General features: G+C 48.1%; 8 protein-coding genes across 8 annotated transcripts; 3 read left to right on the top strand and 5 right to left on the bottom strand.

The window, feature by feature from the left end:
* Positions 1-636: 636 nt before the first annotated feature.
* B0J16DRAFT_137363 (S-adenosyl-L-methionine-dependent methyltransferase) lies at positions 637-1,604 on the bottom strand. The gene has a single exon (XM_046121833.1). The coding sequence runs from the start codon at positions 1,313-1,315 to the stop codon at positions 668-670; it is 648 nt and encodes a 215-aa protein (XP_045983243.1). The 5' UTR covers positions 1,316-1,604; the 3' UTR covers positions 637-667.
* A 2,036-nt stretch (positions 1,605-3,640) lies between these two features.
* B0J16DRAFT_266888 (major facilitator superfamily domain-containing protein) lies at positions 3,641-5,978 on the top strand (the record flags this gene model as incomplete). The annotated part of the gene is made up of 6 exons (XM_046123429.1): positions 3,641-3,966; positions 4,033-4,535; positions 4,588-5,116; positions 5,407-5,443; positions 5,626-5,695; positions 5,818-5,978. The coding sequence occupies 6 exons, from the start codon at positions 3,641-3,643 to the stop codon at positions 5,976-5,978; spliced, it is 1,626 nt and encodes a 541-aa protein (XP_045983242.1).
* A 311-nt stretch (positions 5,979-6,289) lies between these two features.
* B0J16DRAFT_342152 (uncharacterized protein) lies at positions 6,290-7,167 on the bottom strand. Its single transcript, XM_046127878.1, has one exon. It carries the CDS (start codon positions 7,018-7,020, stop codon positions 6,799-6,801), a length of 222 nt encoding a protein of 73 aa, XP_045983241.1. The 5' UTR covers positions 7,021-7,167; the 3' UTR covers positions 6,290-6,798.
* A 2,928-nt stretch (positions 7,168-10,095) lies between these two features.
* B0J16DRAFT_137325 (uncharacterized protein) lies at positions 10,096-12,848 on the top strand. Its single transcript, XM_046121832.1, has 3 exons — positions 10,096-10,521; positions 10,752-12,484; positions 12,539-12,848. The coding sequence occupies exons 1-3, from the start codon at positions 10,302-10,304 to the stop codon at positions 12,587-12,589; spliced, it is 2,004 nt and encodes a 667-aa protein (XP_045983240.1). The 5' UTR covers positions 10,096-10,301; the 3' UTR covers positions 12,590-12,848.
* Positions 12,849-12,855: 7 nt separating this feature from the next.
* B0J16DRAFT_137309 (uncharacterized protein) lies at positions 12,856-13,884 on the bottom strand. Its single transcript, XM_046121830.1, has 2 exons — positions 13,550-13,884; positions 12,856-13,486 (listed from the first exon to the last, which is right to left on the bottom strand). Exons 1-2 carry the CDS (start codon positions 13,655-13,657, stop codon positions 12,959-12,961), a joined length of 636 nt encoding a protein of 211 aa, XP_045983239.1. The 5' UTR covers positions 13,658-13,884; the 3' UTR covers positions 12,856-12,958.
* Positions 13,885-14,487: 603 nt separating this feature from the next.
* B0J16DRAFT_320378 (uncharacterized protein) lies at positions 14,488-15,231 on the bottom strand (the record flags this gene model as incomplete). The annotated part of the gene is made up of 1 exon (XM_046125567.1): positions 14,488-15,231. One exon carries the CDS (start codon positions 15,229-15,231, stop codon positions 14,488-14,490), a length of 744 nt encoding a protein of 247 aa, XP_045983238.1.
* Positions 15,232-15,771: 540 nt separating this feature from the next.
* Positions 15,772-16,800, top strand: B0J16DRAFT_137315 (uncharacterized protein). Its single transcript, XM_046121831.1, has 2 exons — positions 15,772-15,886; positions 15,957-16,800. The coding sequence occupies exons 1-2, from the start codon at positions 15,868-15,870 to the stop codon at positions 16,529-16,531; spliced, it is 594 nt and encodes a 197-aa protein (XP_045983237.1). The 5' UTR covers positions 15,772-15,867; the 3' UTR covers positions 16,532-16,800.
* A 719-nt stretch (positions 16,801-17,519) lies between these two features.
* Positions 17,520-17,942, bottom strand: B0J16DRAFT_320376 (uncharacterized protein; the record flags this gene model as incomplete). The annotated part of the gene is made up of 1 exon (XM_046125566.1): positions 17,520-17,942. One exon carries the CDS (start codon positions 17,940-17,942, stop codon positions 17,520-17,522), a length of 423 nt encoding a protein of 140 aa, XP_045983236.1.
* Between the last annotated feature and the right edge of the window lie 3,019 nt (positions 17,943-20,961).

Raw genomic sequence — 20,961 nt, 5'->3', positions numbered from 1 at the left:
GTTCCTTAAAGGGGTTGCTGGGAAGTAGAAGCTGTATCACATCCAACATCGTTTTCCAGCAAATGAATCTGGAGGATAGGAGACTATACGTCTTTGTTATATTTATATGTCATCTTGATGGCAGAATGCTGAAGCAGATTACCTAGACCCCGATATAAGCAATACTATATACAGGCAATCGCCGGTATCAAAACACCATGGACACGCAACGGCGTATGCTATCTAGGCAGCGTATAACGAAAATATCTGACAGCACATCACGTTTAAATTCATTTATGCAATCATCCAGGTACACATATTTTGCTTTATTTATCCTGCATGTGTTGGCGAAGAATGTAACTGCAGGTACTATGAGATTAGATGGTAATAGTCCATGTCAAGTCATATGTGTCAGAACCGAGATCCAAATCACGAACACTCAGTCGCAGTTCACAGAATCACCATCTTCGTTGTTGGGCTGCCAGAGACAGTCTCTCGTACCAGTGTCGATATGTAGACTCTTCTCCAATCGGCTTTGGTACGATGGAGCAAGTTTTGTATTGTTTTGGTCGAAATGGGGGAAATATAGATCGAAAACCAACCACACACGTAGTATCATCATCATGATCATCATCGTCAGAATCACCATCAGAGTCATCAACAGCGAGTCACTTTTCAAGCGAAGTACTCAAGCAGACACTTGCAGGACGAGGTAGTAAGCCTGGGCTCCGGCTCCCCTTCGGTAGTCCTGAACTTCAGCGGAGAGAACCTTAACCTTGTTCTGCTCAGCAAGGCTCTTCACGTGGCTCTCGTAGCCTCCGGTCTGCCAAATCTCACGGATGACAGTGGCCACGATGTAGCCTCCGGGCTTCACGACACGCACGAACTCACTGATAGCCTCGGGACCAACGTGAGACTGAGTCAGGGTGCCGACACACGTCACGACATCATAAGAGTCATTCTTTGCGGACAAGGGGCGAGACAAGTCGCAAACATCCAGGTTGCGGTATGCTCCTGTAGTGCGAGCCTCATCAAGCATGCCGGGGCTCAGGTCGACACCGTCAAGCTTCTTTGAGCCCAAACGAGCAAGGAAGACGCCGACGAGGCCAGTTCCACAACCAGCGTCAAGGATCTCGACATCTGGGTTGATGGTGGGAGTTCCTAGGGCTTGTGGTACGTAGGCAGCGGCAATGGCAGGACCGACATAGTCTTGGCCCTTGCCTGTGATCTCCTCGTTGTATGTCTTTGCCCACTCATCGTAGACGGAGCGAGCATGATCAACGGAGGTGAGGGAGTAGATCTTGGGGAAGTATTGGGCAGTGGCTTGGGAAGACATGATGTTGAATGAGGAAAGGGGATAGTTTAAGGTAGAGAGGGAGGTATTGTTTGTGTTGAAACCAAAGTAGAGTAGTCCAAAGGGTTGAAATGGGGTGAGTTGAAGAGTTGTAATCTCAACAACTTTGAGGAGAGAATATGCCCCTTTTATAAACAAAACTCGATCGTTCAGAACCCCGCGTCTCGTCTATGTTTCCCCTCGTCTCTCCCCGCGTCCAAGAGATCCCGAGATGACGTTTGGGCGTGCTTCTGAATGAGAAACAATTGGCGGTTGCGACTCGGCGTAGCCCAAAGTAGTGATCCGAGGTAGTAGATTGGACTAAATAAAGTCAGTAACAGTCTGTACTGTGCTGTAGACTTTACCTGGACCTAGTAGGGATGTAGTAGCAAAACTGATAATAATAGGTTTTCGTCAGAGAAAATGGGGGTTGTCAAAAAGAAACCATCATGTTTATGGTGGTCGTAGTGGTGTTGAATGCAAAGGTAACGCAACGCAACGCAACGCAACGCAACGTTGACGGTTATGATCAGCCGAGAACTCTTGGCCAACTGGGTCAATTGACGGAAATACTGCTGAATTCAGTGGTGCTGTGAGTGCTTTTTATCCTCGGAAAGCATATCTGTCAATTGCGGCGAGTTTCTTTGGTAAGTACTGGTGGTATTCTTTACACCACCAAGACGATAGACTTGTGCATGATCGCAACAACTCAATTTGCCGAAAGACAAGTCGATTATCACAAGGAAATAAACACTGACTTCGGGAGAATCCAATAAGACTCAATCCAGGTCACCCAGTTGAGCCTCTAGTTGGTGGCGGGCGCATCATGAGTGCGTCCGTTGCGAGAATTATTTCATGCAGTTGCAGGGCTGCAGAACTTTTGCCCTGTTCTTGTTCTACAGGGCAGTGCAGCTGCAGTATTTTTCCTCTTGGGGGCGCGTCTCTGAGTTGCAACTCATTTTCATGGTAGAAGAGAGGTTGTTAGAATTATCATGTGCTTTTGGAGCTCATGGCTGTCTTGATACCTTTGGACTATTTCATGCGACGCGACACCCTCCCTCATGACTCTTTAATTGCATCTGTTCTCGTTAACTAGGACTACTGCACGAAGGGACCAGCTTACCCTACAGCCCCAACAAACCACTTCTGGTACAGGGAGACATGTTTATCGTCCTGCTGACCGAGCTGTGACTGATGGGTTGTTGTACGAGTTACGACCCTCCACCATCAGCGCCCGCAATCCTACACTACAGATGGAACTGGATGACGCCATTCACGCATGTCGTCTTAGCTGTCCTATCAAATATGTTGGAAGATGCCAAGTACAATAATTGCCAATTGGTCAAGACTCAAGTGTGAGCTCTGCACCATGATACGAGAGAGTTTCCTTACGCTGATTCGCCAACTGGAATTAACAACATCTTGTTTATTTGAGGAGTCACAGACTGAAGTTGACAGGCATGTGAAGAATAACCGGGACTTGCAGGGTAGTAAAGAGTGTCTTATTCGATATCATGAGGATGACGAATGTTAGCGCGATACATAGTCATGCAACCCCAGCATGTAAACATTACCGAGATACAAGTGCAACCAGGGCATTCGTTCTTGTACAAGCTACTTTACTGTCAATTATCTCTCAAGTTCTTGGGTGCGGGGAAATAACAATTATTGTTTTCTCATTTCGTTGCCTCTTTGCTCTTCCTGCGTTCCCGTCCAAGTCTTATCTATCAGACAACCAAGGTAGAGACAAAAATAAACAGACAAAAAGAAGAAAAGGTCGAAAGTAGTCGGGGTTTATTGTTCATTCCCAACAAGAAATCCAGGTCAATATCAGTAAAGTTTCGAATCTTGTAACCAACGCCACTCAGCAGGATACAAATTGCTAGCTTTCTAGAGAAGTGATTGTCGTGAATAAGAACGAAGCTTATATAACACCCTCAAATCCATCACCATATAAGTCGTAAATACGCTATACGGCGTTGGTTTCTCTTTCGTAAGCAAGCCACGGCGGCCGCTTTCGCGTTGTTGATTGGATTCGTGAGAAACGTTTCCAGGTTTTGTTGGTCAGCAATGACAAAATGGGTTGAGTTTTTGAGGTCCTGTACGTGATGCTTTCCGAGCGAGTGCCGTCTTTGTAGTGGTAAAGAATGGAAGAGCTTGGTTGCAACGTATCATGCGGGACTCGTTTGAGAGGAATATATAAAGACTATGGGGATCGCAGTGGTTGGAAAAATTGTTCTTGGCAAGATATTCAGTATCAGTCTATCGTTACCTTGAATATATCACTTGTCTACGTCGACAATCTACCCTCGAATACCATCGATGATAATGGATCGTGACGTTGAAAAGATATCAACAGACGAAGGAACTCTCAGCCCAGAGTCCAACAGGCCAACCTTTTCACCTATTCGATCAGAAACACCCCAAGTCACGCGAACTCGCTCAAGAGCATCTGGAAACCTTTCTCGTTGCCAATCTCAAAATGGCTACAGCTGCAATCCCCACCAAGAGTCGGAGGATGATAATCAGCTGGAAAAGGATCCCTTTGAAGTCGGTTGGGAAAACGGAGACAGTGATCCCTGGTGCCCACGCAAGTTCGTCCAGGTGAAGAAGTGGATGATTGTTTTTATTGTTTCGTCTGCAAGTCTATGCGTGTAAGTAATATAATATACTGTAGTCAGTGTATGGTTACTGGTTAACTGAACTAAAACGATGACCAGAACTGCCGCGAGTTCCATCTATACATCCACGTATGAGCAAATGGAAGTCGAGTTCGGCAACTCGCGAGAGATATCTATCCTTGGTCTGTCAACCTTTGTCCTAGGAATCGGTCTTGGGCCCATGTTTCTCGGTCCCATGAGTGAATTCTATGGTCGAAGGCCCATTTACATTGTCTCTTGGTCTATGTACTTTATCTGGATTATTCCGCAGGCTATGGCTCAGAACATAGAGACCATCATTGTCAGCCGTTTCCTCGATGGGTTCTCAGGTAGCGCATTTCTCGCTGTTTCTGGTGGCACTGTTGGAGACCTCTTCACCGCCGACCAGATCCAGGCGCCAATGTTGATGTTCTCGATGGCACCCTTTGTCGGTCCCTCCATCGGTCCTCTTATTGGAGGCTTCATCAATCATAATGTTGACTGGAGATGGACGCATTGGACACTCCTGATATGGGCGGGCGTTTTGTGGATGGCGATTGTCATCTTGGTCCCTGAGACATATCGTAAGTTTTGACTTGACCAACATAGTGGCTGGTATCAACTGACGTGGACTAGATCCCATTGTGCTCAGGAACAAAGCAAGGCAGACTCGAAAGAAAACAGGCGACGAGAGATGGAAAGCTCCTATAGAAAAGACCCAAAAGTCTGCCATTGGCGCAATCGGACGATCTCTTCTACGCCCCTTTCAGCTTCTTATCTTTGAACCCATGTGTCTTAACCTGTGCATCTTCACAGCTATACTCCTTGGTATACTCTATCTGTTCTTCGGAGCCTTTCCTCTTGTCTTTGGTAGAGTCTACGGTTTCAACCTTTGGCAAGTCGGACTCTCCTTTCTCGGCATTCTCGTGGGCATGGTAGCCGCAGCAGGACTCGACCCTGTGTGGCACCGCATCAGAAGTAGCCTCATACTCAAGCTAAGTTCAGAAACAGACATTCAGGGGAGCAGCCAGCCTGAATTCAGACTCCCACCAGCGATCGTGGGGGCGCTCATGGTACCTGTTGGCATCTTGATCTTCGGCTGGTCATGTTATCCATGGGTGCACTGGATTGTACCCATTATTGGATCAGCCATCTTTGGAGCTGGGTAAGTCAAGTGATCTCATCGTTACAAACAATTGGAAGGCCTCAAAGAGGCGTGATACGGGGAGCACCAGGATTTGTGCCGTCATACACAAGAGGCTTCTCTCAGTCGTGCAAGTGTCTTGAACACGGTGACTGAGACAGGAACCGAACTCGCGGGATCCCACTCGCACATAGAGAAGCTAGACAAAAGCCTTGTTGATCTTTGTCATCGCTTGTTAATGCCTCTTGAATCTCGTATCTCCTGAACTTGTGCTTTGAAGAGCTGCAGCTGACCGTTTGATCCTGATATAGAATACTTCTTGTGTTTAGCGGAGTCTTTACATTTCTTGTAAGTTGCGCCCGAGTACTTTGCTTTCCCCGGTTTTACAGAGCCTGTGACAGACTCACCGTACGTTGCACTGCTCTTTGCATGAGTTGGTATAGCAACTAGGATCATGACAGGACAGGACAGGACAGGACTATGTTGTGCTTGTGCCATATTCGAGGTAATGCTGACCCTGGACGAAATAGGTTGATGCGTATCCGCAGTACGCTGCGAGTGCCCTGGCTGCGAATGCCTTTGTGCGCTGTGCCTTTGCTGGTAAGTAGCTGATATACTACTCTCCCTACCTCGTTCCGTGCTGTTCGTTGCTGTAGCAGACTATCTCTACAGGTAATTACATGACATGGCTTGGATGTCAGGGCTAATTTCACGTTTTACAGCTGCCTTTCCCCTATTTGGCAACCAGATGTATAGGAAACTCAACAATCACTGGGCCTCGACCCTCTTGGCGTTTCTAACAATTTTCATGATGCCCTTCCCCTATCTTTTCTTCCGTTACGGTAAGAGGATCAGGGCCAATAGTCGGTTTGCTACTTCCTGAGGACAAAGTGACTTGGATGATTGTGCCTGCGGCTTCAAGTGATGGCTTCATCCGTGTTCCCACACCACTAGATAGCCACTGAAAAACCATGTATGCAGACTACATAGACGGAAAGAATTTAAAAGATTAGCTTACGCAGAAAGGTATTTCGAGTCATTGAAAGGCGTTGGTAGAAGACAAATGAGTGGGTTAATCGTTGATCACCGGTTGTACAGGAGACGCCGGTCTCTACGGCAGCGCTTATACAGTTCTCTGTATTAGGACTTTGCTCAGAAAAGCATAAGGCTTAATCCTTCAAGCTCCATGTATGAAACTAATATGAGTTCTATGCTGGCGGAGATCCATGAGGAAAGAAAATTTTCGTACACTGGATGAGTTGATTGGTAACACCAGGTAAAGGCTCAAGGTTCCCTGCCGCTCAACTCTCCTAAGCTAATGAAACCAAGATTCAGTTTAGTATATAGGGTAGCAAGGCCGATCTACAAAGATCTACTCTAGTCTAGCCTACGCAGAGGCAAGTGTGGAGATGAGAATAGCGATACATAGAAGAATATTGATAACTAGCCTACAGCCAAATATAAGATGATGAGCTGATCACGCCCAAATGCTTAGCGATTAACTTCCTGAATAGGTCAGATCAACGCATCATACGTTTGAAACCCGATAGACTGCTGGCAAGGCCATGCTTGTCACAGTGTTGGATGTTTCTTTCAGCTGAATAGCTTTAATACTGAACTTCGTCTACTGAGGTACAAGATGAACCAACCACAACTTTGGTGTGAAGAACAAATCCAAGACGGACAAGGGTGTCTCAGCCTCTTCAGGTTTTACAGAACAGGAACATACGAATGCAGGCCCCCATGATTTCTCGGCTATCGCAGCCTCGACTCCAGGTTTTCGGCCAGCGGCATGGATCACGACATGTCCTCCAACCAGATGACACAGCGCATGCTTCTACCCGCTGAAGAAAGCAATAGCGGCCCAGCAGGAGAGGAAGGGATCTTCTAGGGGCTTTGGCTTTGGCTTTGGCTGTCATTGTCATGCAGGTTGCAGCCGCAAAAGCAAAGAAAGAGGAGCAATATCGGTTCTAGAATTGGGATCTGCCGAGCAAGACAAATTGATGTAATCGTAGCCAACTGAATCACTTGGAACTTATTATCAATGATCTGGCCCCGCGGTTACTTGCTGCTTGCTACAGGTCAAAGGTTGCGATTCTATAAACATATCTTGGCATGATGCGAGATACCTAGGATAGGTCCCTCGGTCGCCGAGGTGAAGCGTCGGTTAACGATCCCCGGGTACCTGGGCCAATAAAGTATCCTGAATATCAAGTCCTAAATCATCAGACAGGATTGAGAATATCTCGGCGGCCTTCCGTTTCCACCTCCGCCTGCCTTGGTGATTAACCCCACCTTTGACCTCCGGCATCCGGACTCGGCATAGGCCCCGCGCTCCGGACGACCGGGTACTAGAAAATGTTGGTGAAAGTTGAAGAATATCTTACAGTTACTGGAGTAGTCTATTCAAGTTCAGCTGTTGCATGCACAAAAGTATCATGCCAAAGACCTCTTACTGTTTCGGGTACCTTGCGCACACCGGCGGTCCCACACCGGCCTGTCGGTGACAGTCGCCGGAGCAGGGGTGCTTCGGTACCTCTCTTAGTTGACTATGTATCAGTAAATTATCAACCCTCTCTCTGCTTCAGGGAGGGCCAAGGATTGTCTGGCAGCCTGAGACCCTTGTCACTGAAGAGGTACGAATACTGTACCGTTCTGACCAACACTGAAGATTTAGGACCTCTTTGTCCGCCTAAGCTAACTACATGTAAGGGTGGCTGGGGACACAACAATGAATGAATGGATCAATGGATCGTTTTTGGCGGCTCAGCGGGACCTTGTTAGATGGAGCTGGATCGAGACTATTGCTTCTAGGGGTATAGCAAGTCGAAGGAGAATTACATATTCATTGCCATTCTTTCTGACCGCTACAACGAAGATTGAGTCAGGATGGATAACTAACTAAAGAACCCCAGCCTCGTACAAGGAAGGGGAAAGAAAAAGACGAAGAATCTCATCTCATTTTGCGATGGACTTTCAAGTTACAAATAAGAAGCCGTTGTCGGACCAATGGACAGCCTGGGACTTCCCCCCAGTCGCTCCACTGTTTTACAGTAGTAAAACCCCGCAATCAAAAGTTTGACTTTGATTGGGCTCTTTATTTTGGTGACTTATTAGGGACCTATGCTTCCTAATCCTCGGCTTGTCGAGGCATAAACATCAAGGTACATTGCATTACAGTACATGGAAGTATCAGCCATCCAATATTAGTTTACTAAATCCACTTGAATTGAACGACTCAGGGTAAAATCTTTCATGATGATCAGTCTGTTGGGCGCATTGTTGTATGTAATAGTCCCCAACTCAGTCAATTGACTGCCGTTGATACCCTTGTCTTGTAAGGTTGTATTGATTATAATGTTTACTTGGGAATTGGGCAGATAATTACCCACCCTGTGTGAGGTTACGTGAAAGAAAGAGAGGACCTATAGTTACGGTTATTGATTCATCCGCAAGGTCTCAGCTCACGAGATGGTCCCTAGGTATAGTATTCGTAGTCTGTCTGCGTTTGCACATGCATACGTACCGTACCGCACCTTACCTAGGTACATTGCCTTGGCTAGGTACCTATCCTATACTGAGGAGTACAGAGTACCAGAAAGAAAACGGAAAGATTTGACCATCTTCTGCAGGTATCTTGATAGGCACATTTGCAAACATTCCTTTCTCACTTATTCCCTGATCCAACCCACTTTGTTGCTTGCACCTGCAGTACATACATATCTACTACTTGATTCCCTAGGTACATATCAGGTACTTCTGTCCCTGGCATTGAAGTGTATTGAGTTCGTATGATACCGTATCCAGGGTTGCATCAATTTCGTACCTTAAAAGCCTCCATGTGTGCTTGGTCTGTTCTAGTGAATTTTCACCAACCACCAAAAACCCCACAATTCAATTACTGGGGGCCAACCCGCTGTCGCCTGACCTTAGCTGTGCTGTGCTGCGCTGCGCTGTGCTATGTTACTGACTGGGTTGGGTTCTCTCTATGGATTCTTACTGATCTCGAATTGGACCAGTCATTGCTTACGACTTAGTCTGCGAATCGCCTCGTTCGACTCTACCTAATTCAATTATATCCTTTCTCTTCTCTTCATCTTTACGCTATCGCGATTCCATCTCTCCGTGCCGCGCTTCGCATCGCATTCGTCTTGCCTGCTTCGCATGCCGCATCTTTGTACGACGCTACGTCTACCTCTGACTACACTTTCACCACAGCCTGCTTCTGCTTCTACTTCGACAGTTGCCGACGTTGTGTGAGCTGCTACCGTCACTGCAGTGCGCGTTGCTCCTCAGATTGGCTACTCCAGCTCTACCACTGGGTGCAGCCACTCCTCATGGCCCGCGGGTAGCTGCATCCATTTCTTTCCTCTTCGTCATCGTCATCGGCTTCCTCACCCTGCAGTATCATACCTGTAACTGTCGCTTTCTCCTCTCCCGCGTCGCCTCAGTCGCCCCTACGACTGTTCCATGTTGAACGATCATCGATCCGTCCATCGACCCTCGAATCGTATTTCTGCCTCGGTCACATCCTCCGCCTCCGCCGGTGACGACTAGCAATACTCGCAGCCTCACGAACCCCCTACGACTCACGGTACTATTAATTGCTTATACGTTACATGAGAACGCCTCTTTGCGTATCCTATCTAAGCAAATTATTGGCTTCGTTCGAATACGCCCCATCCAGTATACGAGCTCGACCGATCACTTTCGGTCCCCTCATTAGCCAAGACTTGCTACTCCAGACACGGCTGCATACAGCCTTCTGGCCTCGTTTGCGCACAACGCCATAGTCCTACCGCATCTATACCGTACATTCAAGGCTGTTCCTAGTCTTACATACACGCATCGGCGAACGGGTAAAGAGATCAGGAGAAGGGTTCTGTTGCGCGTTCCCGCGCCACCGTGGGGGTTATTGTCTACGAATAACACACATCGCGGATTTCATTCGACGACGTACCTGTCCCTGCTTGCTTGTGCTACTGAGTCTTGGACAAGTGTGTTTCCGCAAAGGTGCTTGAAAGGAGGACAAGGAGACAGAGAAACAGAAAAAGGTTTCTGGGATTCGGAACCTGCATTTCCGGACCGCTTTGTGCGCAGCAACCTAAACAAAGTCTCGGGCTCAACCAAGCTGAGAGGAGGATACTGCAGCCGTCGCATTACCTTGTGTCGGTCTCTAGGCTTTGTATATAAAACCTAAGACACCATGCCGCACGAGATGGAGGAGAATGGTGCTGAGGTCTCAGATGTTATGTCTGAGAACGAGGACGAAACGGAAACTTTTATCAAAGACGACGACGAAAAGATGGCAGACCAGAGCACTACCGAGGTCAAGAAGAAGTACGACCCTAAGGATCCCCTACGCCCGAGAAGAAAGAAGGCTCGGAGAGCGTGCTTTGCCTGTCAGAGGGCGCACTTGACTTGTGGTAAGTCTCCTTGCAGAGGCCATGCTGGCGGTCTGCTGGCATGCGCCAGTGATTATCACGCGACATCTTATTTCTCAGTGTGAAGCTCGGCCCTTGACTCACTTCACTGGTTGCCAGCATTTTGCTGGCGAACTGTTTGTGCACTTCTCACAATCCACTGCTGTGGAAAGGTCATCATTGAGATCATCGTGTTTGAAGGTCAAGAAGATTTTGAACTGACGTCTTTCTAGGAGATGAGAGACCATGCCAGAGATGCATCAAGCGAGGTCTCGCCGATGCATGCCAAGACGGTGTTCGAAAGAAGGCTAAATACCTTCATGATGCTCCCCCAGAAGCTCTTCGACCTGTTCTTGGTCCCAACTACAACCCCAATCCTAATCCCAGTCCTGCGCCTCCAAGACCAAATGCACAACGTCAAAATTCGAATGCGAGCCAGTCGGATAACTTATCCGCGACCGGGAGCACCTTCTTTTCACAGGCGAGCACAACGACTCTGCCAGTTTATTCAACCGGGGCGCAAACTCCTGTAGGCCTAGATAGCCTGCCTTTTAACCCTCAGGCGTCCCCAACATCTTTCCAAGCTCCAATTGCCAACGCGCACGCCCCTATGAACAACATATTGCCTACTGGAAACATGGACTTCAACGCCCTGTTCGATCCTAGCAATCCTGCCCTTTACAATTTTGACCTTGAAGGTCTCAACTTTGGTAGCCAGTACGCAGGTTGGGAATTCGGTATCCTTAACAAGATGGCCCTGGGAGCCGAGACACCTCCACGGGAGAACTCAATGTCACAAACCCCAACAACTGAGGCTACTTATGCAGCTCTCTTCGGGAACACAAATGGCAATGGCAACGGTTTTGATCATCCCATGTTAGGTGCCGACTTTTCGAGTATGGACCAGAACAATCAGCCTCTATATGCGCAAGGAAACCTCCAGCACGGACTGCCACATGCTTATGCTATTGCAGCTGGGCCTACAAGTCTTGCCAGCCCCAGTACAGATGCCACAGCCAGTCCCCATTCAGTTGCGGGCATGGATGGCTCACCGAACCACAATTTTGCTGGGATCCCCAATGTTCCTGGCGCGCAGCGACACAGGCCGAAGACTGCCAAAGCGCCCCCCAAGTCCTATCCCGGCAAGCGACAACGAGATTCTGCCGCTATCTACGAGAGTGTCAAGGAGCCCTATCCTTACACGACCGGTTTCCACAATATGGTGGCTGTTTTACGAAACCGCCTGCCTGGCAACAAACTATTAAGAATTGCGAAGGCACTTGGAGAGATCCGACCATCGTTCATATCATGTACCAAAGACCTGACCCGACAAGATCTCATCTTCATGGAAAAGTGCTTCCAGAGAACATTGGTCGAGTATGATGACTTTCTGCAACATTGCTGCGCCCCAACGATTGTGTGTCGAAGATCGGGAGAGGTTGCTGCTGTCAATAAAGAGTTCATTGCGCTAACAGGATGGACAAAAGAGGTGCTACTTGGAAAAGAGCCAAACCTCAATATCAACACCTACAGTGGCCGCTCAACCAATGGGTCTAATACGCCAGACAACAACGCGCAAGGAGACATGCCCACGCCTCGTCCCCAAAAGGCCACTCTTGACAATAGCAGTGGACGCCCCCAGCCTGTGTTCTTGGGCGAGCTTCTTGATGACGACAGCGTCGTCGAATTTTATCAAGACTTTGCGGAACTAGCTTTTGAAGATAGCCGTGGTAAGGTACAAAGAAGCTGCAGACTCAACAAGTACCGGTCATCACAAAACCTTGACATCAAGCCAGAACATGGTGCCCAGAAAGACGTACAGCCAGGCATTCTTAGCAGCCGAGTTACGCGCATCGACAGCGAGCACGGTATCTCGAGGATTGAGAGGGATGGCAAGGTCGAATGTACCTACTGCTGGACCATCAAGCGAGACGTGTTTGACATTCCCATGATGATCATTATGAATGTAAGTCGCACGATGATGTTTTCAGCATGTGCTTTAAGCTAATTTTGATGACAGTTCCTACCACGATATCTACCAGACCAAGGGCCCCAGCAACTGGCAGTTTAGTCGGTTATGACTACGGGCGAAACTTGAAATACGTTGATTCCCTCTTTCTTGTTTATGTCTTTTGACGAATGCGAGAAGTCTTCTAGCCTTCGAGGGAGGGGCCACATAAACCAGGCAGAGGAAGAAAAGACTGGAGTTCGTGCTTTTGATAGAGGATTGGCCATGGGCTAAATCACGGTTGAATAATACCGATGCTCTTCAATCAGGAAGATGGGGGTTTCAAATGATACCCAGATAGTTTCTAAGAGATGGAAAACTTGAAATAAACAATACGTTAAACCAGAATTCTCTCTTCTATGTTGCTATTCTATCCCTAACTCCCAGTCACTTTTCTTTACCCTGTTTTATCCCATACGTATCGTTCTGTGCTTAAGCATCACGAACGAGCCACTGAACATCCAAACGGCCCCCTACATCCTTGCCACTGATAACTCGGCCTTTCTCGGGGGCCCATGTCTCACGGGCAAGACTATTTTTTGCTACCTCGCAATCAAAGTTGATATCTTCAATGAGTGCCTCTAGGCTCTTGTAGTCCTTCTCCTCACGGATGAAGCCGAGAATGAGCAGGCGCATGGGCACATCGTAAAAGTCTGAGGTGAACTTGTGTAGTACATGGACCTCTGCACTGCGAACCTTGTTCTTGTAGAAGGGGTTGTAGCCAATGGACATGACCATAGGGAAGATGTGGAAGGGAGGGTTAGCGGGAGCTTCAGCAGAGAGAAGAGCGTCCTCCGTACCACTATGGGTAGTGACATTAGATGAGGCTGAAGAGGGGATATCGGGGTGCTCCGAAGGGAGAGCGAGAGAGGCGTAGCCAAAGTAGACACCTGAAGCGATGTTTGCGATCCAGGGGGTGAGTGCTTCGTCAACGGGAAGGTTGGCGGTAGGGATGCCAAGCTGAGCGAGGTTAGTAAGGTAGATGAGATAAGAGGGTGAGTGACGAGACTAAGGGAGTCTTACCTCTTTGGACCCGCGACCGAAACCTGAAATGACCTTGCCCTCCATGTGAAGAGGATACGGGGGTTCGGGTCCAGAGTCTGGGCCGACGACTGAAGGGCGAGAAGACATGATTGATAATGGGGTCACAGAAGTGGTATACAAGAAAGGGGATTGCTCGATGGTGGTTGATTTTCAGTCGACTAAGAATGAGTTGAGTATTTCGGCTCAGAGACTATACTGGATGAATGGGGCCTCGGTAACGGAGTCTTTCTGAGTCGTTGTAAGACAAGGTGAGTCTTCAAGTGAGTGAGAAGTCGACAGCGATTAATTATTAAAGTGCAAGTGGAAGTGGGGGTGGAGTTGAGTTGATGATGAGATCCAATCCGACAAATGGTGGGGCGAATAGTACTACGGCGGGGAGTCGATGCCGAAGTGCGAAGGTCGGGGGGATATGAGACCTTTGCTTACCTAGGTACTTCCCTTTTAATGTTACACGGCCGATGTTTCAGGCTCCATCGGGTTGTTGATAATTAACAGAAAAGCAAAAATAGTTGATGATAGCTGTTCAGGAACCGAGGAGTTCTTAGCAAGCCGTTTATGAGATGACGCTAGAAAGTTGGAGATCTATTTGGAAACGGGACTGTATCAGGATGTTAAACTTGCACTCTTAACACCAGGATATCTCTGGAAGAACGTAGCGTTCAGTAACAAGCTAACATCCCCCATTCATCGACACCATGTCGGATGCTCTCGCAAACTATACTACACCAATGTACGATAACCACAGACAGCAGCTCAATACCAATATTCCGTATTAAGATTAAGAAAATATGCGCCATAAGATATAGAGTGGCTGCAGTGCAGTCTAGTTAACTCTTGTTTGACAGCCAATGGTTGCTCGTTCCCCATAAAGAGAACCGAATAAAAAGCCTTACAGCGTCGTCGTATCCTTATATCTTCTATAGGGTTGCTTCCGTCTTGGTCCCTGCAGCTGTGGTCTGAGCACCTGGCCACTCAGTCCTGCCCAGCTTGATGATATCGCTTCCATCGAGAATCCAGTACTTGCTTGGGGCCTTGCCCTCCTTTGCCAACTGCGCAGCTCTGATAGCCGCCTTGGCAATGACATCGGCGTCCTGGCCGATGCTATCTCTGAAACCAGAACTCAGGCTTCCAAGACCATTGATTGCGCTCTGAGCTATGCCCTCAGCAAGACGGCTCGTCTCCCTCTCACCCATGATCATGCCTGGCCTGAGAATCACTGCCTGCTCAAAGTCCATCTCCTTGATTGCGTCTTCGACCCCGTTCTTCATCTTTCCGTAAGGTGAAGAGGCTCCGATGAAGGAGCGTGTACCTGCGCTTGAGATGAAGACGAATGTCGACACGCCTGCGGCCTTGGATGCCTTTGCAAGTTCAATGTTCAAGTCATGGTCGATCTTCCATTGGTTTTGGATTCCTCCTGCCGCAGCCCGAGTAGTGCCGAGGGCAGAGTAAACGATAGAGGGCTTGGGAGAGAGACCGGTGAGTAGGTCTGCCCACTTGGTGGTGTCACTGTCGACTACCGCATTGAGCAATGATGATGTTGCCTTGGGAGCGCGTCGAGTGATGGTGTGCACAGGGTTGTAAATCTCAGAAGCAAGTAGAGTCGAGAGAATGTTTGAGCCGACAAGGCCCGTAGAGCCGATGATAGCAGCTGAGGAAGACATTGTATTGTGTAAGGGTGTTGTTTGGCAGGGTATCAAGGCAAAGAATTCGTAAAATTGAGGTGGAAGGTTTCAGTTAATGGGGTATCAAAATGGGGAGATGCAAGTAACGTCCAAGGATCAACGTCAAAAAGCTTGACGATAAGTGAGTGACGCCATGGCCCAAGCGGCAGAGACTAAACTGCCCAACCATGTGACGAAGCAACCGCAAATGTTAAGAGCATTCCTTAAACTCAATTGTTCATCAAAACCATGAGGCCGAGTCGTGTAAGTGAAGCTGTCAGCATCCATCAATTAATTGGATGTGACGGGACCATCCGGATCTCTTATTGCAGTGCCTACCTATCAGCACCTAATCGTAGGTACCTTAGTACCTACAGCACCTGCACAACTGTGGCTCAGGCAGGACAACAGGGGTCCAAGGTACCCGACTCCATAAATTATTAACCAGGCACCCCACGACTTTGACTTGCGACGTCGTTTCTCTGCCTGTGTCGGTGTCTTACTGATACCTGTTCAACGACAACATCCTGTCGCCAACCTAAGGCTCATCTCGTATACTCCCAAGATTGGCTTTTCCAACCTCTCAAGGCATTCATTCATCACACATCACCTTGAATAATACAGCGACTACTCAGAATGGCTACTCAATACGAAGGTAACACTACTAAACCCCTCCTCAACCCCCCCATCCCTACACTCAGCAGCTAACGGTTTCCGCTCAACAGTCGAACACAATGTCAAATTCACCGAAGGCCGTCGCTCAGGCCGTCGCGTCGACATGGCATCTTTCTTTTCGCTCCTTGATCAGATCGCCGAGCCCTCAGGCGCCCAGACCCCTCACCACAACCCTCACGCAACGCCCACCCCCGTTGACACAGCCGCTCTCTTTCGCCTGCTCCAGGAACAGCTGCACCAACTTCAAACGACCGCCCCAACAGAAGACAACCGCGAGTTTCTCCAGTCCCTCATCACGAACCTCGAGGACGACATCAACGACCCTCCGACTCGACTAGCAGGCGTTTCACAAGAATTTCTCGACTCGCTCGATCGCGTAAACCGCAAGACTCTCAAGAAAGACGACGACTGCGCCATCTGCAAGGTTCCTTACCTGGAAGACGAATACTGTCTTGTTGTTGAGCTGCCGTGTCAGGGTGGTCATCAATTCGATCTCGAGTGCGTTGGACCTTGGTTGCGAAGTAAAGGAACATGCCCCATATGTCGTCACGACCTAGTAAAGAAGAAGGCTCCCGTTGTGCAGGATGATAGCGAGGAGGAGGATGGCGACATGATGTATGCCTAAAGAGCGGCTTGCCAATAACATTGTGCATAGTCTGGCGTTCGGAGTCTGAGCCACTGTAGATTGGCCTTCTCAGGAGATGATGAAAAGGAATATGATGAATATGACCTCATTTAGACATAACTACGCATGCATGTTAGATATTGTACCGGTACATTTACTCCGAAGCTACCTGTGCAATCGGCTGCAGATCTGTGAGAACCGCCAAGCGTAAGACATGAAAAGAAGATATGAAAGAAGCAATTTGTTCTTCTATCTAAAATACAGAAAGGCAGAGCTTTCATAGCTCTGCTGGTCTTCCAGAAGGTTCTCTATAGGTGACCTTCATCATCTAACAAACATCAAATCCTCATACAAGCATACAGCAAACAGCAAGTGCTTGTGCAAGCAACTAGGCATCAGGTCTATCCAACAGTAAGTGCTCCGTTGTGAATCGAGATTGGCAGAAGCAACTCAGGCGCTTCAGTCCGTAGGTCTAACAAGTTACTTCAACACAATAACAATACAGCAAGAAGCGGGCGCTTACCAAGGTTGGGCCATGGGGCGGTGTTTAAAGAAGCTTTTTAAGGGAACGCCGACAACTCGGAGGTGTGGGGCCGGTCAGGTCGGAGTTCCGGCGAACGGCATTTAGGCATAGCTAAAATGACAAGACCAGACTTTCCAGTGGAACGGAAGGACAACCGTAGTTAAGGCGAAGCAACTACCTTTGGCAATGGAACGAGTGTTGTGACGATTGTTCAGCCACTTGTTCTCCACTGGCTGATACATCTTTGCAAGCCATGCCAGTGAATCGCAAGTTACATTCATGTCCACTTGACGTCAGAGGAGTTGTGTCAGCTCAATTCTCACAAGTCCAGTCCGCCATTGATCGAGTTGTATCTTTCATCGATTATGCAAATAGTCGTCCTTCTGCTCCCGCCTAGGCAAGTCCATCACTTGAATACAATGCGCAACCCAGTATCTCACTAAGCCATAACACGATTCCTTTCTCTTACTTGGCCTTGGGCAGATCGCCCTTCTTCGGCGCACTTCCACCTCGACTGGATCCTCCCTTTGAAATCTCATCTCCAGCACCCTTGGTCTTGATGGTCTTTTCATTACCCATAGGTGTGCTGATTTCCTGGTTCGCACCGCTTGCGTTCAAGGCATCCTCCCCCTCGCGGCCCTTAGACTCGGTCTTCTTCCTTGTCTTCTCAGCCGCCTCCTCGGGCCGCGTTGAGTTGGGGTCAAAAGCGATATCGGCGTGCTCAGAGGCCACCTGCTCGTCTGTTCCAGACTTTGAGTTTTCGTTTGATACGGGGCGGAGAGATTCGCGGTCCTGGTCATGCTTGTAGGGCATCTGCATGCGTGTTGTTGTGTGGAAGGGACGGATGGTGGTTGCGCTTGTGCGCATGATGGTGCGGAAGAGAGACATGATGGCGGTGGATGATGAGTGTGTGGGAAGTAGAGTGGAAGTAATAGAACAATTGAAAATCCAAGATATGTTTTTGTTGATTAGAACTCTTGTTGAGACAATTGAGTAGTGCAATTGGTAAGTTTGGAAGCTTCCTGAGCTCCTCTTCGCTCGAAGTGATGTTATTTGGTCTACGTCATCGACCATCATCATCTTAAGCAATCATAATCGTCATTATTCTGCAGGTAGTTCTGCCTACCCTAAACCATCAAAGCGAGATCTTGTAGCATCAATCGTGAAAGGCTCCAGCCGCGTGATTCAACAGTGAATTCACCGGCTATTCGTTATCGAATACAACTGGCAATAGCAAATCGCGGCTGATAACGACTCTATACGGTCATCGGCTTGTTGTTGGTGCGGTTGAAAGAATGCGGAGCTACCTCCGAAAACTGGTGATAGGCCTTCAAGATAATTGTTTCTGACTCACCCTGAAAGTAGGTATCATAGTACCGATGAGTTGGAACCGGAATCGAGACTGAACAGAATCAGTTAGATTCTGAGATATCTACCTATCCGATCCTAGCCTGAGCCTTTTTCGTACACTCTTCCATTTACAGGCATCCGACTCAGGTACTCGACTCAGTTACACGAGTGTCTTGGCAGTTACAAACTCTAGACCGCAAAACGTACGACAATGATGAAAATAACAGCATCGTGTATGCATACTAGAGAGTAATCAGTAGTGGAAAGAGCATCAAAGCGAAGCCGACGGGGCGGTTTTGTGTCTGGGACCACGATGCTTAGGTACATGCAGTATAATACTACCAGAAAACTTTAACAACAAAGCGAACCCTCTCTCTCTCTCTCTCCCCAAGTCAGAGAAAGAGTCCCAACAAACCGGAGAAACAGATCTTTGCTCAAACCCAATTAATGAATAGTCTACGACAATTTGTATCGAGAATCCATCCAATGTGCGGCATCACCCGACAAGCACTAACAGTGCGACGGTCGGGTTCTAGAACTTTTTTCTTTCTTTTTCTTCTTCTTTTCTTCCCCCGAACTGTAGACGGGGAGATCAAACTACTAAGACTCGCTTGTTGACTGTGATCTCAGTATCCGTAGAAAGGGTGACCTTGTTCAGTTCAGCTTGACAACGCGGCCGTGGATCTGCATCAAAGGTAAGCGAGTATCACATTCAGCCGAATTTATGCAGGCAGCGTACAATAGTGAAGATGAGAGAAGCCGAAGCACACCGCAAATTGCTGCACATAGATTATCCTATTGGAAGCTACCCAATCTCCAGGATGCGATACGAATAATATGCAAGCAATCCTGACAAAGAAAACGGCTACAGCGTCAAACCGAAAAAAAAGGAAGAATAGGAGGATCGGCATTTGACACGAGTGGGGGAATTTTGAACCTTGGGACAACAGGGGCAAGGGGGGACACATAGACTGATACCAACGGGAGTTATTGTAGACATCCTACTCCGTGCATGTTAGTACCTCCTACCAACCTACCTGGATACCTACGTAGTACTCGACAGCCTTGTGACTGAGGTGACGTTCAGTTCAGAGTCCTGGGTAGCTTTGAAACACCGTTGAAGCAGGCACCGGCATCAGCGGATAGACGGATGAACGGCGGTGCCATATGGATCCCTCGGGATCTCGTTCTCTGGTATTAGTGAATTGGCTGGGTTGGCTGAAGCCTCCAACAGCCTGCATCCAAGAGGCGGGCGCCGTTGCAGTTGAGACTTGGGACAGAAGCAGGGGCCCTTGAGTGGTTCAGGTACTGTATCCGTACTACCGCAGGTACAATGTCGATACTGCAGCTGTTGGCTCTTTGCTTTTTCTTCTCTTCTGCACAGTTAGGTACCTAGGTATAGTACGGATACCTAGCCGTTGGAATGGGTCTGGGCACTTGGCAAGGGAACCGGTGTAAGTGAAGCAATCTTCCACCTCGAACTAGGTACCTTACCTTAGTCAGTCAAGAAATCTCTGTTTTGTATAGAGAGAATATCAACCGAGGTCATCTGGTATAGACAAACGGGCGGGAATATGATCAACTACGATACTCATACTCAACATGGTAAATATATCCGTCCATGTGCATCGGAAAGCGGGAGGCCAAACCCACCCTGGCCTGGCCTGGCTTAGTTAATAACACATAGTAAGTCATAAGGGACGCCACAGAAAGTCCCTTAACACGACATGTCACCGACGTCGACGGCGGGCATCTCCGTCGCTTATCTGCATAGGTGAGGCGTTTGCTGAAAGTTCGAGACAAAACAAGGAGATTTGCTTGCTTGTCTGCTTGCTTGCACATGTGCATGCATGCATACAGTACGTGCTGTGACATGTGAAGTCAACGAAGTTTTCCAGAAGGACGCTAGGGTCGTACAAGACAGCCAGTCTGACAACCAAGTGTAACATAGAGCAGAACGAGACCGGTCAGATTTGAGCAAACATATTCTGATGCAGGGGTTTGAGATCCGTGAATGCATCCCCAGGCCCAACAGGTTGGATACATGTGCTGGTTGGTCGACAACTCATTACGTGTAACAGAGAAGTACTGTACTGTAACTCAACTCAGAAGACAACTTGAGTCAGCCAACGATAGTCGCAAAACAAAAGTTTGATTGTTGTGTGTCAGCTTCTGAGCTTCTTCTCCCTCCTTGACACTAGTGGGTGCGTACCTGACTTGTTGGTTCTAACGTAATGATAGTATGATGCATGCCATCAAAAGACAGACTCAGCTTCAGCACTGGCAGAAGAAGTCTAGTCAAACCAATCAACTGTGTGTATAGGTGCTAAACTGCTAATCCAGGCAGAAAAGGGATGATTCTCCGAGAGGCACATAAATTAGCTCAGGACCATGAGTTGATACATATTGTCGAGTAGTCAATCTAGTATCCGTACAGTACTGTGTTATGACAGCAGATCTTTACTTGCAGTCGGTACTCTAGGGCAACCAATCAGTGTGAGCGAGTAGTGCGATTCCCGATGATGATAATTGGAATTCTGACTCAATGCTAGTAAAC

The sequence above is a fragment of the Fusarium flagelliforme genome, assembly GCF_020744385.1.
Source record: "Fusarium flagelliforme strain FIESC 12 MPI-CAGE-AA-0113 chromosome Unknown B0J16scaffold_4, whole genome shotgun sequence".
NCBI classification, from domain to species: Eukaryota; Fungi; Ascomycota; class Sordariomycetes; order Hypocreales; family Nectriaceae; genus Fusarium; species Fusarium flagelliforme.
Note: the sequence above shows the minus strand (reverse complement) of the source record. Positions and strands in the feature narration are given on the sequence as shown.